At 32.6% G+C, this 14,766-nt stretch overlaps 1 protein-coding gene across 2 annotated transcripts; it reads right to left on the bottom strand.

Annotated features, from left to right (window-relative positions):
- Positions 1–3,123: 3,123 nt before the first annotated feature.
- Positions 3,124–14,371, bottom strand: LOC106754686 (NLR family CARD domain-containing protein 3). Of its 2 annotated transcripts, XM_014636740.2 has the most exons (18): positions 14,130–14,371; positions 13,768–14,053; positions 13,041–13,259; positions 12,123–12,181; positions 7,820–7,957; positions 6,433–6,507; positions 6,278–6,361; positions 6,130–6,191; positions 5,898–5,967; positions 5,246–5,321; positions 5,016–5,146; positions 4,574–4,633; positions 4,347–4,421; positions 4,156–4,260; positions 3,987–4,082; positions 3,804–3,884; positions 3,639–3,740; positions 3,124–3,540 (listed from the first exon to the last, which is right to left on the bottom strand). In XM_014636740.2, exons 1-18 carry the CDS (start codon positions 14,169–14,171, stop codon positions 3,472–3,474), a joined length of 1,830 nt encoding a protein of 609 aa, XP_014492226.1. In that variant the 5' UTR covers positions 14,172–14,371; the 3' UTR covers positions 3,124–3,471. The 2 variants fall into 2 exon arrangements, with proteins under 2 accessions (XP_014492226.1, XP_014492227.1); XM_014636741.2 differs by lacking the exon at positions 14,130–14,371 and having other exon boundaries at positions 13,041–13,266; positions 13,768–13,931.
- Positions 14,372–14,766: the final 395 nt, after the last annotated feature.

Here is a 14,766-nt window from a genome sequence, read left to right as displayed (position 1 = left end):
CAATCTTCAAAAAGCAACAGATTTCTCTCTCCTTGCCACGTGGACCAATGGTTGTGTGACACCTGTGGCGTGTCTAAATGTTGTCTGAATCTGTTGTCTACATATCATTTTCCTAAGGAAAATAGTTTACGCTTATCTGAATATAAACAAAAAAAAAATTGAAATTAAATTACATAAAAATAGTAATATCCGTTAATGTATTTGGACAAAATGGTAGTAAGTAACGACATCTATCACGCACGTTAAATTAAAATTTAATTCTTTTTATTATATAAAAAATAATTAACTCTTTAATTTTGATTGTTTGAATACATATCAGAATAATTTATATTTTATTCACTAATTACTCGAACAATTTTAAAATATGTAATCACTTTCGAACTTTTTAAGTTGAAACAATTAATTTTTACTAAATATTAATTTAATGAGTGGTCTTTAATTTTTTATTTTTCTTAATTTATATGGTTCGAAACGAAATATTAAAAAAGAAATTAAAGTTCTACCAAAAGCCTTAAATTATATTAAATATTATCATTTTTAAATGCATTTGATGTTATAGAATATTGTTAATTACTGTAAATATTATCATTGTTAAAAGACTTTCAAAATTTATAGTTTTAAACTATTTTAGTTTTAAGCGTTCATAAATTTGGTATTTTCAATTTATTTATTATTAAAATTTTTGTTTTATTGCCTAAAATATTTCTTATTTTTACTTAAGTACATGCTTTTTTAATAGTATTCTTAAAAATGGAAGTTGCCATCTTTCCATCTCTAATTTATCTATCAACTTGTCTATCCCCTCTACGATATCTCAATTTGTCAATCCACTCGAGGGGTGTGTTGAAGGAACAAATAAATGAATCATGAGTTAAAATATTAGTTTAAATTATGGATGACAACGGATGAGATTAATGAGATAATATTTATTCACTATTTGATGTGTAATTAAAAAATCTATTCGTTATTTGTCTCGTTACTATATCTGTTTAAAAATTACTTATGGATATTTAAAAAAAAAAATATTTTATAAATTTTTAAAATAAATTCTAAATAATGTTAAAAAAATAATATAACTTAAAATTTTAATTTTAATTAAATTTAACTTAATAAACTATAAATTAATTTTAAATTTAATTAAATTTAACTTAATAAAATATAAATTAAATTTTAATTTAATTTAATTTTTACAAATAATGGATACCGAGGATAGTATGATACCTACCTAACTTATTTATAATCAAATATTAAAATACTCGTTACCCATGAATAATAAATACCTACATACCAACTATCTGTTGCAGGTTTTATCCAAGAATACTTGTAGACACAAGTATTTTTGTCATCTCTAGTTAAACCATTTGGTTGATCTCTTATTTGTTCAAAAATCTCAATCACGTCCTCAGTTTTTTATTGGTCCTAATTGAATTCTATTTTTTAAGATGTGATTTAATTTGGTCATTTCTGTTAGTATTATACTAAGAATGTTAATTCATGTGTCACCTTTCAGTTTGAAATTTTATTTTTTTAATTTAATTTAATTTTTTTATTTTATTTCAATTTTTTTAAAAAAAATCATTTTGCTACATGTTAAATGAGAATCCTACTATGTGACAAAGAGAATGTGGCCGGACAATAACAATGTCATGTGATTATTAAAACAAGGATCATGTGAAAAATTTTAATTTAGTTCATGTATTTATTATATTGTCAATTTAGTCTTAATTATATTTTTAAATTAAAAGCATTTTTTCTTTAAATTGAGATCAAATTTAATTTTTATATAAATTTTATAAAGATATTTTTATTAAAATTTATATTTTTACTAAATATTTTTGTCCAGACTAAGTTTATTTAAATTTATTATTTTATATTGAATTTCATTTAAATTTTGCTTTAAAATTTTAAATAGTTATAAAATTTTAATTTAAATTTATAAAATTGTTATTTTTAAACTAACTCTAACATTTATATCAAAGTTAAATAGAGATAAATGGAAGATTATCACATAACAAAAGACAATGAAAAAATATTCATATATATATATATATATATATATATATATATATTTAAAACAAAATTTAAACAAGATTTAATGTAAAATATAAATTTAATAAACTTAATATTATTAAAAATATTAATAAAAATAACAATTTTAATAAAAATATCATCATAAAATTTATGTAAAAGTTAAATTTATTTTCAATTTAAAAAGAAGTAAAATTACTCTAATTTAAAAAAAATGAAATTGAATTGAGAGTAACAAATATTGAAAATAAATTGAGATCTTTCAATTTACCACAACACATAACACTGCCACCTCACACTTTCTGTATTATTAGGAGAAGACTTTCATTTGACACAACAAAAAAAAAAATCTTAAATAAACTACAAATTAACACGTAACAAATGAATTGATATCACTAGTACATTACTAACCAAAAAATCAAATTACATCACATCTTCACAAATAAAAACTCAATTGAAACCAATCAAAATCTCAATAACTAAGATTTTAAACCTAAAAAATCATAGTGGAAAAGTGAATGAAAAATAAAAACAAAAAAATAACAACGACATCATCTTATTGACACAATAAAAACAAATCGTAAATACATAAACAATAAAAGAATATTTCAAACACTAAAATGAAACAAATTTTTTTAATAAAAACCTAATTGAATACAAACAAATTTATCATATCACTAAACATTAACTAAATCTAAGTTTTACACATTTTAAGGTCACCAATGTTGAAATTGCTCTACTCTGAAACTATGATTAATAATTTTATATAGTTTAGTAATTTGGACAAATTTCATGAAAGGTTTATGAATTAGATTAAGAATGAATCAAAATATCCAATCCATCATTCATTAACCTTTCTCTGTCAAATTCTCTAACGAGACTGCAATCTTCTTCGGTGATGAAAACTTGAAGAATTAGTTTATTAATTCTTTCTTTTTATATTTTTCTTCTTTTTGCGTCTTTAATCGCACCAATTTTATAATGCGGGCATCGACCCAACACATATTACCAAAGTAGCCTATCAATCAAAGCACACAAGATTCATAAAAGAGATGGAAACAAAAGACTCCAGTGAACTTCGAGCACACTACCGTATGCAACAAAATTAGCAACATAAATTAATGATTCAAAACTCATCTCAAAACATCCATTTGATAACTCTACTGCTGGCAAAAGTAAACTCCAACTGCACATGATACCTATGCCAACAAGCTATCACTATTGTTGTCAACTATATCATCCAACCGCTGTAACGGTTTCAAGATCAACAATATAAGGCTAAACTGCGAACAAATTTCTATACTTTCCCTCAATAAATTGGTTAGAACTCAAAAACTTGATATGACGAGTTCTTACCAGTAATTGCCGGCAGCATATATGCAAAATTAAAATAAAAAAATGCTCTAGTTTATAAAAAATATTTATTGCAGAATATAATGTCTTCTAGAAGAAGATGTTGATTTCCTTTTGGGTCATCTCCAAGACATGGTCTCTTGCATCAGCCAAGGCACCCTGCGTGTGAAGTATATTCAAACTCACGAAAATAAAATAAAATGGACGATTAAACTGAGCAAAAATAATAGCAATAGCAATAGCACAATATACATCACCTGCCCAAATTTTGTAAGGAAGTTACTTGCAATGTTAAGGGATGTAACAGCTACATCATCATTAGACTTGAGTGCTTGAGCAATAGCAAAAGCTCCATCATCCTGTGAATCAGACAACATTAGAGACAATATAATTTCCTAAGGAACCAAAAACATACTTCATACCCTTATTTCATTGAATCCTAAATCTAGAGAGGTTAAAGCTTCGTTAACCACTTTCAAGCTGCGAGCCAGGCACTGTGCACCCTGCAGTAGTTGATTCATAAAACAACAACGTACACAGAATGACTGACGAAGGTCTGGAAAAGAGATTAAAAGAAAAAATGACTCAAGGTACTGAAAACAAACTTCATCTCGTAGTCCGTTCGCTCGCAAGTCCAAAATTGATATTGTGGTATTGTATTTTAAAGCATCTGCAATGAACTCTGCCCCTTTTGCTCCTATCTGTAATGTTATTCTATGTCAAATAAAAGTTATAACATAACAATTTACAAGTAGTGCATGGTCAAAAGGTTACCTGGCACCAACCAAGCTTAAGGGTTTTTATGTTCCCATGAAACTTGAGAACTTCAGCCAAGGCCTTGGCTCCATCTGGTCCAATGGGATTATAACTAAGTTCCAACTAAGAATGAGACAAAATCATTATTAGAGTATAGAAAAGACAAACAGAAAAAAGAGGATAAATTAAATAAGTGTTGAGGCCCTTACAGTGGTAATAATTAAATTTTCTTTAAAAACTTGAGCAACGGCATTAACACCATCAGCGTGAATGTTATTTCCACCCTGCAATATTAAACTCAGACAAGTCATGTCCCAAGCAATAGTATTACATTACGGCCTCGATATTTGTTTTTTTTAATGATCAGAGCAGGGGGAGTAACAAGACATGTACAGAGAGCAAACATAAAGGAAACAAAAATAGGATCTCTTCTTACCAGATCCAATGTTGTTATTGACCGATTTTCCTTTAAAGCAGCTGCAATTTTTCCGGCTCCCTAACAATTATACACAACCAGTTATTGAATATAATCAGAGCTCCTTGTCCTCTTAAGAATCTGCCTTTGCAGAACTATTTATTTTGTTGTAGTAGTTGTTATTGAAGAATACTAACGGAAAACATAAGTTTTCTCAGGTATGGCAATTTGGAATACAGGGTGACGCATGGTTATTTCTGAGTTATACACATTGATTTACTATTCATATATACTTGATAGTTTATGCATCATATGAGGATATTTTGACAGAACAGAATGCAATTTCTACTGATAAGTTACGGGGAAATACAATCCTTAAACATCTTAAGGATCGTAATTATCAATGACCTCACACTGACACAATATAAACAAGATTTATAATGTGAAATAGGGGACAGAATACCTCATCGCCAATGTCATTCATGTAAAGGTTCAACCACAAAAGGCTTCTGCTCTTCTTAACATACTCAGCGACATGGAATGCACCTTTAGATGTTAATGAGTTGTTGCCAATGTCTAGAAGTGTAAGTTTTCCTTCAGAACAAATACTGCTTGTCAGTTAAATGTGTAATACTGAAATGAAATTGTGGAAGCATAAATGACAGTCAAGATCATAAATTAGAACAAGTTAACCTTTATGTGCAGATAATCCTGCCATCAAAGAACGGATTCCTTCATCTCCAATAGAATTTCCATGCAAATGAAGTTCCTGTCCATATATTACAGTTCAGGGTAAATTGTTCTTGTTTAAGGCTGCAGCCAAATATTTTTCTAGTGGATGTGGCAACATTTTCTAATTGTGACTAGATCATACATGTGATAGAATTTTAATTCTGTACATGCTCTGTTTCAATTTGAATAATGTCCTCATTTAACAGGAGACGTAGTCATAGGAAGTTTTATTGTTTTCCTCTTTCTGTTACCACTAGCCTTTAATTTTGCTAAGTGGGTTGTTTCACGGTTACAGTGCATTCATTGGCTATCTAAAGTCAATATTGCAGTTAATAAAACCGAGTTGTTTTCAGTCCAGACTGTTGTGATATTTTCAGTTTTATCCTCAACATGTAGAAGGGTTAGCTCTCAATTTCTCTAAGATACGTTTTCGAATTTCAGGTTTCTGCATGAAAATTCACGAAAACATTGTGTTCTATACAGCACATGCTTTGGTACTGGATATGATAAAAAGATCTAGTGGCCAAAGTGGGAATTCTGAACGCTATACCAAGAACATAACGAAGTGAATGCAATGTTGGGCATTTCATTCAAAAGAAAACAAGAATAGTACCCTTAACAACTTGTTGCTCTCAAGTGCTTTAGCCAATGCATTAGCCCCCAAAGCACCACCATAATTGCCACTTCAATAGTGATAATGTGGGAAGAATTCAGAAAATGGAAAATAATAAAGTAATGAGTTTAGAGATTTACTCAAAGCAATCCAAAAATCATGAAGATCATAAATTAAATTGCTACTTCCTCAAAATTTTGGGGAAAATACTTGATGTGACAATCTTACTCACTTGAGATGTATATTTCGTATGCTGTTATTCTCAAGAAGTGCTCCAGCTAAACTTGAAAATCCCTGCCTCCATTTCCGAGAAACATATTAAAATAATGTTTGGACATTCACATCTACACTCTTAGAATAAGCTTAGGTAAATTCCATACAGAATATTCAATCATGTTATTGTTCAGTTCAAGAACCCGCAAACTTGAATTTTTCTTCAACATTTCAGCAATAGCTTTTGCACCCTGCATAACACAGCATTTCTTAGTTCCATTTGGGTAGCCATTCAATGACAAAAACAAATCACCAAGCTAACCGCATCACCCAAGTCAGCACTGTTTAGCTGGAGCTTCTCAATGCTAGAGTTGTTCGCCAATATGTCACATAAGCACTGTGAAGAGTGAACAAGGATATTGAAAGTCAATAGTTAAATACAATAATTATACACAAGTGTATGACAGTGAGTCAATGATCAGAACTAACTGTCAACAATTATAGTCTTTTATCTGTTTGAGAGAGGATAGAGATGGGTTATAAGCATACCCGGAACACAGTTCTGATAACCATCATGGTTAGCTATGTAAGCTATAAGCTTAATCTTTAGTCGGTGGTTCTTAATGGCAAAGATAAATGAATATATTCTAGCAAATACAGTATAAGAGATGATCTTTGTGTCATAACTTTTCAGTGAACAAATACAGCTATGTATGTAATCAATTTTATAATAATCCATTATACTCCTCATCTGCACTTGAATGGATATGTAACGAGCCACAAGATCGACACTCAACAGATTCAATATATTCCTAAGGAGCTATAGTACCATAAACTAGTGAACCAAGCTCCATTAAAATATTTGACTTTTTTCTTGTATAATATTCAATATTATATTTGATCGAAGACAGCCTCATAAACATAAGAAAAACAGCAAATACAGAGATACTATTTATACGCATCAAACTCAAGTTATTCTGCAAAAGTAATAATTATGAAATTATTGGAAGAAATATCAAGGATAATCACAGAACATGTAGTATAAACAACCATTGACCAGTCAATAACAAAGCCTCTAGGAAATGATGCCAACAATTTTAGTGACTTGTATAAAGAGAAAGTAGTCCAGAATAATAAGAAAAAGAACAACATTAACAATAACAATTATGAAAATTATGAAATAAAGGAATATTAGGGGCCTCTTATATATATATATATATATATATATATATATATATATATATATATATATATATATATATATATATATATATATACACACACACACACACACACACACACACACACACACACAAACATGAGCCTTTATCTAAATTATTATAATCTATCACGACCATGGTATCAAAGCCTCAGTGACCAAGTGGTCAATACATGTCACCCCAATTTCTAAATAAAGATTGAACTTCAACATAAGGTACGTTGGCTTGTACACTGGCTCATTTAAAAGCCCAAATGGCTCGTGTAAAGGGAAATTTTAGAAACAAAAACATTTACATGACTTCACCCAACAATTCAAAATTGTGTTATTGACATAATTATACGAACCCATAATTATATGAACACACAATTTTTTATAAAAATACAACCTAAGATATGTTTTAAGGACCTTTCAAACAATTATATAAAATAAAGGAACTGTAACAGTAATGAACCCAGATCCTGAATTCAGAGAAACACTTGGGACTGACCTTGGCACCTTCATCTCCAACTAGGTTTCCCGAAAGATCAAGAGTCTTCAATGTGATGTTTGATTGAAGAACGCCATCAAAAGCCCTCAACCCAGCTGCAGTTATTCCATTTGCAGCAAAACTCACTTCCTCTGCAGTCTTTATAACAAAATATATTTAGTATGTGCTCAAAGACAGAGCACCAAAGTGCATCTTTCATTAGACTACTTTCTTATGAACTATATATCACAGATTGATATTATGAACCAAAACCCAACTTCCACACAGCTAATTTATCTATAAACAAGATTTGGCTGATATAGATTATAATGGATTAAGTCTCTGCAATCTTGTACTGTATTAAACTACTAATTTATGTATTTCTCAGTTACTCAACAATAAACAGGTGTAATTAATTATCGTAACATATATGATCCTGAAGAAATATAATCCTATTTGAAAAGCTGGTCTATCCAATGTGTTCACAAATTCTCTATAAGAAATAAGAATATTTTAGGAGATATGTGAGCTCGTGATTGGCGTGATAGAGATTGACATGGTTTATTTTAGGAAGTTTTATATTTGATGTGTTGTATTTGTGTAACAGTTATGTGCTGCCTTTATTAGGTTCATTTATGTTTGATTGATCCCGTAATCATAGGGATCTATTCCTTAGAATTAGCCGTCCATATTTCCTAAAATATGCTCCAGACTTATGTATCTATCATGGTCTGCCATTTTAAGAGATGCAAGCTTGTTCGCAGTGTCATAGAGACGTTGAATATCGTTGACATAAATGCTTTGAGCTTTCTTCCAAAAGGAGTGACAAGTTTTGAAAGCCCTCAGAGATATAAGAAGTTTGGGTTCCACTGATTGCCATAATAGGACACGCAACTAGAAATCTACTTGTTTCCACTTATCAGCTTTTTCAGTAGGCACATGGCTTCCATCTCGCTCAAGGTGGTCATAAAGCCCTTGGCCAAGGAACCACATTTCAACGGCAGCAGACCATGATAGATAATTTTTTCCATTTAGCTTCTCGGAGGTAATTGATGGACTTCCGGAGAAGGAAAGAGTACTCCCAGACGCCATCTCTGAAGATGACAAATCGTATCAGTGAGAAACAAGGAAACCCTAAGGGTTTAGACAGACGGAACTGTGATGACGGACGGTGGCCGGCGGCGAGTGGCGGCGGGTTGTGGTGGGCGGCGAACTATGGCACCAGATAGATGCTACGAGACAGAAACCAGAGCGGGATCGACCCACTCTGATACCAACTTGAGAATTAAACTGTAAAATAATTCTAGAGGGCTTGATTGATCCCTCTCATAATCTTCTATTTATAATAATAACTTGATACAAGAGTACATGATAATTAGAGTAACCTAGACACAATATAATCATGATAATTAGAGTAACCTAGACACAATATAATCATGATAATTAGAGTAACCTAGACACAATATAATCATGATAATTAGAATAACCCTAGACACAATATAATCATGATAAATAGGATAAATATCCTAACAGGCCTGAAATTGGGACAAATGGCATTGTTCCTGAAATTGAGGGAAGAATTGAAGCTGCACCTGAACAAGCGAGACCTGCACCTGATGGTGGCAGAAAATTTGGGAAAAATCTGGTATATTCAAGGAGAGAAAAGGCCATTCTAGAACCTGGAAATGTCCAAGAATCCAACCCACCATCACTGCATGAGGTAACACCTTCAAATCCTATAATTCCAATGATTCTAATGAATTTGTTTATGAAAATCTAGAAGCACAGGTGGACCAAAATCTTGACCTACCCATTGCCCTTAGAAAGGGAACTAGAACATGAACCCAACAACCACTTTACCCACAATCAAATTTCTTATCCTTTAAAAAATTCTCACCTACCCATAAAACTTTTCTCACTAACCTCAACTCCACACACACACCTTCCTCTGTATCTGAAGCATTGTCTTACAGGAAATGGAAACATGCCATGGATGTGGAAATGGAGGCGTTAAACAAAAATAGGACCTGGGAACTTGTCACCCTATCTCCTAGAAAAAAACCAGTAGGGTGTAAGTGGGTATATGCAATAAAGTATAGGGCGGATGGGACCATCGTACGTTACAAGGCAAGGTTGGTGGCCAAAGGCTTCACTCAAACCTATGGAGTTGATTACTTGGAGACATTTGCCCTAGTTGCTAAGATGAACATGGTCAGAGTAATATTGTCACTGGCAGCAAATAATAATTGGGATTTGCAGCAGTTTGATGTGAAGAATGTTTTTCTACATGGAGACCTTGAAGAAGAAATATACATGGAGTTGCCCCCTGGTTACAATGGATAGGTTGCTGCTAGAACTGTTTGCAAATTAAGAAAGGCTCTATATGGGCTGAAACAATCCCCAAGAGCATGGTTTGGAAGATTTACCAAGTTATGACAGGTTTGGGCTACAAACAAAGCCAAGGGGATCACACATTATTTATCAAACATTCAATTTCAAGGGGAGTAACAATCCTATTAGTATATGTTGATGACATTATAGTAAGTGGAGATGACAAAAAGGAACAACAAGTGTTAAGTGAATGCCTTACCACTGAATTTGAGATCAAGACACTAAGGAGGCTTAAATATTTTTTAGGAATTGAAGTGGCTCATTCCAAGAAAGGAATCTTCATATCTCAACAAAAGTATATTACTGACTTGCTTAAAGAAACCGGGAAGACAGGCTGCAAACCAGCAAGCACCCCAGTTGATCCAAATATAAAATTGGGAAGTATGGAGGAGGATATTGCTGTGGACAAGGAAATGTATCAAAGACTTCTAGGCAAGCTTATTTACTTATCTCACACTAGACCAAACATTGCATTTGCTGTGATTCTAGTCAACCAGTTTATGCACCAACCAAAGGAAGCACATTTACAAGCTGCCCTTAGAATTGTCCAATACTTGAAAGGGACTTCCGGAAGAGGGATTTTGTTCAAACGGAACAAGAGTGTAAGTCTTGAAGCATATACAGATGCAAACTATGTGGGGTTAGTGGTAGATAAGAGATCAACCATGGGATACTGCACCTTCCTTGGTGGAAACTTAGTGAGTTGGAAGAGTAAAAAACAGAGTGTAGTGGCTAGATCAAGTGCTGAAGCAGAATTTCGAGCAATGGCCCACGGAATATGTGAACTTCTATGGTTGAAGATTATATTAGAAGACTTGAGGATAAAGTGGGATGAACCCATGAAGTTATATTATGACAATAAATCTGTAATTAGTATAGCCCACAACCTGGTGGAGCATGATAGAATTAAACATATTGAAGTTGATAGACACTTCATCAAGGAAAAACTAGATAGTGACATGATTTGCACACCATATGTATCCACCCAGAACCAACTTGCAGACATACTCACCAAGGGGCTGAACTGCATTAACTTTAAAGGAACCATATCCAAGCTGGGTATGGAAAACACCTATTCACCAGCTTGAGGGGGAGTATCAGAAACTGTGATTGGTGTGATAGATGGTGTATTTTAGGAAGTTTTATATTTGATGTGTTGTATTTGTGTAACAGTTATGTGTTGCCTTTATTAGGTTCATTTATGTTTGATTGATCCCATAATCATAGGGATCTATTCCTTAGAATTAGCAGTCCATATTTCCTAAAATATGCTGCAGACTTATGTATTTATATAGGGGTTAATAACCTCTTAAAAATATAAGAGAGAGAATCCTATTCCTTCTAAATTTGAGAGCTCCTAATAAGAATGTTTAATTTTCTAAGTAACCTAGATACTTGATTATATATATATATATATATATATATATATATATATATATATATATATATATATATATATATATATATATATATATATATATCCAGCATTACTGAAAAGGGGCCATGGCAGCACCACAAATAGTTAGTAGTGGAAAATCAGGTTTTGCATAGTGGCTCCTAATGGCCGCATTGGGCATTGTGAAGCGGTAGTTCGGAGCGGAAATGGCATACCAAACAGCACTGGTATGAGTAATGAAGGAGAAGAAGCCTACAGTCAGCACGACCTGACCCAAAGGCACTATGCAATATTCTTGAATAAAATTAAGTCCATTCTGCTGCGTGGAAAATACACTCGAGCAAAATCATAAAATATTTATTTCTCTCTTGACACCCTTTCTTAGGAGCATATTTCATAGACCAAAAGTGGAACCTCTGTCCAAACTCAGTAAGTTGGGTTTTGCAAATGCTCAACTGGCCATATAACCTAACAGTTGACATTGAATGATTACAAGACTTAGTGAGTTAGGAAGCATAATCCATTCTCAGATGTTACCTGGTTAAATGCCAAACTCTCAGCAAGGAAGAATAATCCTTCATCACCAAAGTTGCGCCCTGCCAAATTTGAAGTACGATAAATCAATTACTTTTGCTTATATTTATTCATTCAATTCTATGGTACCCACATTTTAAAATAGTCATTCAATCAAGTCAACTGCAACAAAGCAAGAAATATCTACTGTGTTATGAGTGATTAAGATATTGATTTGCTATGTTTTGATATGAACTAATTGGACGTAGAAATCAAACCCTATATTTTTTATCCTACTACAAAAATATGATTTAAATCTTTTTACAGAACACATTTGCGATGAAAGGAAATTTAGTTAGGTAATTTACTTTATAACAGGTAACCCAGAAAAAGTTAAGTAATTTACTCTTTAACATGGTAACCCAGAAAAAGCAAAGTAATTCATTTTATTATCCTTATTAAGATTGCGGTAAAGTGGGTGGACTAATAACAGCAAAATTGTCAATGAAATAATTAAAACTAAAATGAAATCCAGTCACAAAATGAGTGTATTTCTAGATTGATACGAATCAAAAGGATTTGAAAATCAAATCATTTTGAATTTCCTGAATTACTGAAAAAACTATTTAAAAAATTAATTCCTAAAAGTGTGAAAGGAAATTAAGTTGAAAAGAGAAAAAAAATAAGGAGACGCGCACCTTCAATTGGAAGATGTTACGGTCTTATAGATTGAGGAAAGTCCAATATCAATTCGATTAGAAAATAAAAACTTTGGTATTCATGAAAACAAATGAATCATATCCAGTCTACAAATGACAAAATAATGAAGTTATTTTGAAAAATTATCAGACAAGAAACTCCATTATTGAATCTAAAGAATTCCAGATAAGATAACCATAAATATCTTTCTCATTTATAAAATTTCCAATCCTGCCAGCATACCTGACATATCAACACTAGGAAATGACCTCAGTTCCCGAGCAAACTCGTTGAGCTTATATTTAGATTGTCTCTCAATCTTTGCCCCAAGTTGGGACATCAAATTTGTCCCAGCCGCAAAAGACCATTTCAGTCCTTGTGAAGGGAGTTGACCTTCCACAGTCGAAGATTTCAATGGTTTCGGAACAGGAACAAGAAGCTTCTCCACTAATTTCCAGATAACTGTAAACTGAAAACAAATTAGTACAAAAAAGAACCATGCTAATTGCACCCGGTACACATGAAAATTTTCTTTAATTGAGTCATGGAAGAGGGAATGGATTGACGAAAAAATATTAAAGAAAAATATATAGTATGTAATATCGATAGGGCTTCAAAACATTAAAAGGGACATGGAATTTCCAGGGAGACAAAAAAAATGCTTTCAAATTAGACATTTCACAAACGTAGAGTAAGTGTCTTGTTGACACTGACACACCATTTGTGTCCCAGCTTCATAGGAGGGAAAAAGTACTTCCTTGGAATGTTGATTCATAACTTGCCTACAGACTTTAAAAGAGAGTGTACCAAGTGTTGGTCTAGAACCATGGTGTAAGTTAATCGAAACAGCCTACTCGAAATCGATGCTGGCACGCACAGTTTCAATACATCATAGATTACCATAAAGGTAACGATATGAACAACTAAAGAGTACAGAAATTAAAAAATAAAATAAAAATTAAGCAGATACCAAAAGTGACGGCGACCAACACGGCGAAGGGGCCAACAACATTGGCAATCTGCTTCATCGGTGCACTGGACAGCGCTGCATGGGCCTGAGACTGCCGATAGATTCTGCGAGAACCGACTGGGCGCGGACGAGTTCCTTCCACGCTGGAAGAAACCTTAATTACGAAGCTTCGGAATCGCACGATGTTTCGGAATCGCACTCTCTGACAGTTTAGACCGGGAAGCGGCGCAAATTGAACGACGCAGGTCAAGGCAAGCGATTGCAGGCTCTGGTTGCGGAGGCCAACCTGTTTCAACGAAGCATTTCAACGAAGCAAAAACAAGGAACGGTTATGGTTAGCTGTGCGTGAGGGAGATGGTTACCTGCGGGTGAGGGTAGAGGGAGAGAGGGGAAGAGCAAGCCATAGCATGTTAGGACTGAAGTTACGTGGAAGAGAAGATAGATGAAAGAAGGAATGCTATATATAAATAAAGAAATGGCTTTGTGTGCAGATTCTGGCTGAGAGGGAGAAAATTGAAAGCAGAGAAGAATGGAGGAGTCACTCGCTATGAAGTATGTCTCAGTCAGAGGCTACATTGCCTTCTATTCTATCAACTACTCTGCAGCAACTACTGCGGGTGAACAGTAACTGAAGATAAACTCAGTATGGGCTTTTACTTTCTCCACCCCCCATAACACCTATACAAATTTTCAAAATAACCATTTTAACTCTAAAAAATTGACTTCCAAATTGTATCTTCTAGAATTTTTCTCCAATCAGTTATTCAAAAAAATATAAAACAAAATTTTCGAAAACTATAAAATACATTTTAAAATAATGTTTTTAGAATAGGATTTTGAAATACATATAATATTTTATAAAATATATAAGTTTTCTGGAACATCCACATAATTGGGTTTTGAAAAGAACTGTTTACAAAAGAATTTCCATAACATATTTTTTGAAACATATATTATCTTAAAGAAATGTGATTTGAGAAAAAATTCTGAAATATATGA

The sequence above is a fragment of the Vigna radiata genome, unplaced genomic scaffold (assembly GCF_000741045.1).
Source record: "Vigna radiata var. radiata cultivar VC1973A unplaced genomic scaffold, Vradiata_ver6 scaffold_207, whole genome shotgun sequence".
NCBI classification, from domain to species: domain Eukaryota; kingdom Viridiplantae; phylum Streptophyta; class Magnoliopsida; order Fabales; family Fabaceae; genus Vigna; species Vigna radiata.
This window is presented reverse-complemented; position numbering and strand designations above follow the sequence as displayed.

Excerpts from the sequence above, each read along its gene's own strand:
- LOC106754686 (XM_014636740.2), bottom strand. The coding sequence starts at position 14,171 with ATGGCTTGCTCTTCCCCTCTCTCCCTCTACCCTCACCCGCAG. Across the intron at positions 5,968-6,129 it reads ATACGAAATATACATCTCAA|TGGCAATTATGGTGGTGCTT; the intron begins GTGAGTAAGATT and ends TCACTATTGAAG. Across the intron at positions 5,147-5,245 it reads AGGATTATCTGCACATAAAG|GAAAACTTACACTTCTAGAC; the intron begins GTTAACTTGTTC and ends TTTGTTCTGAAG.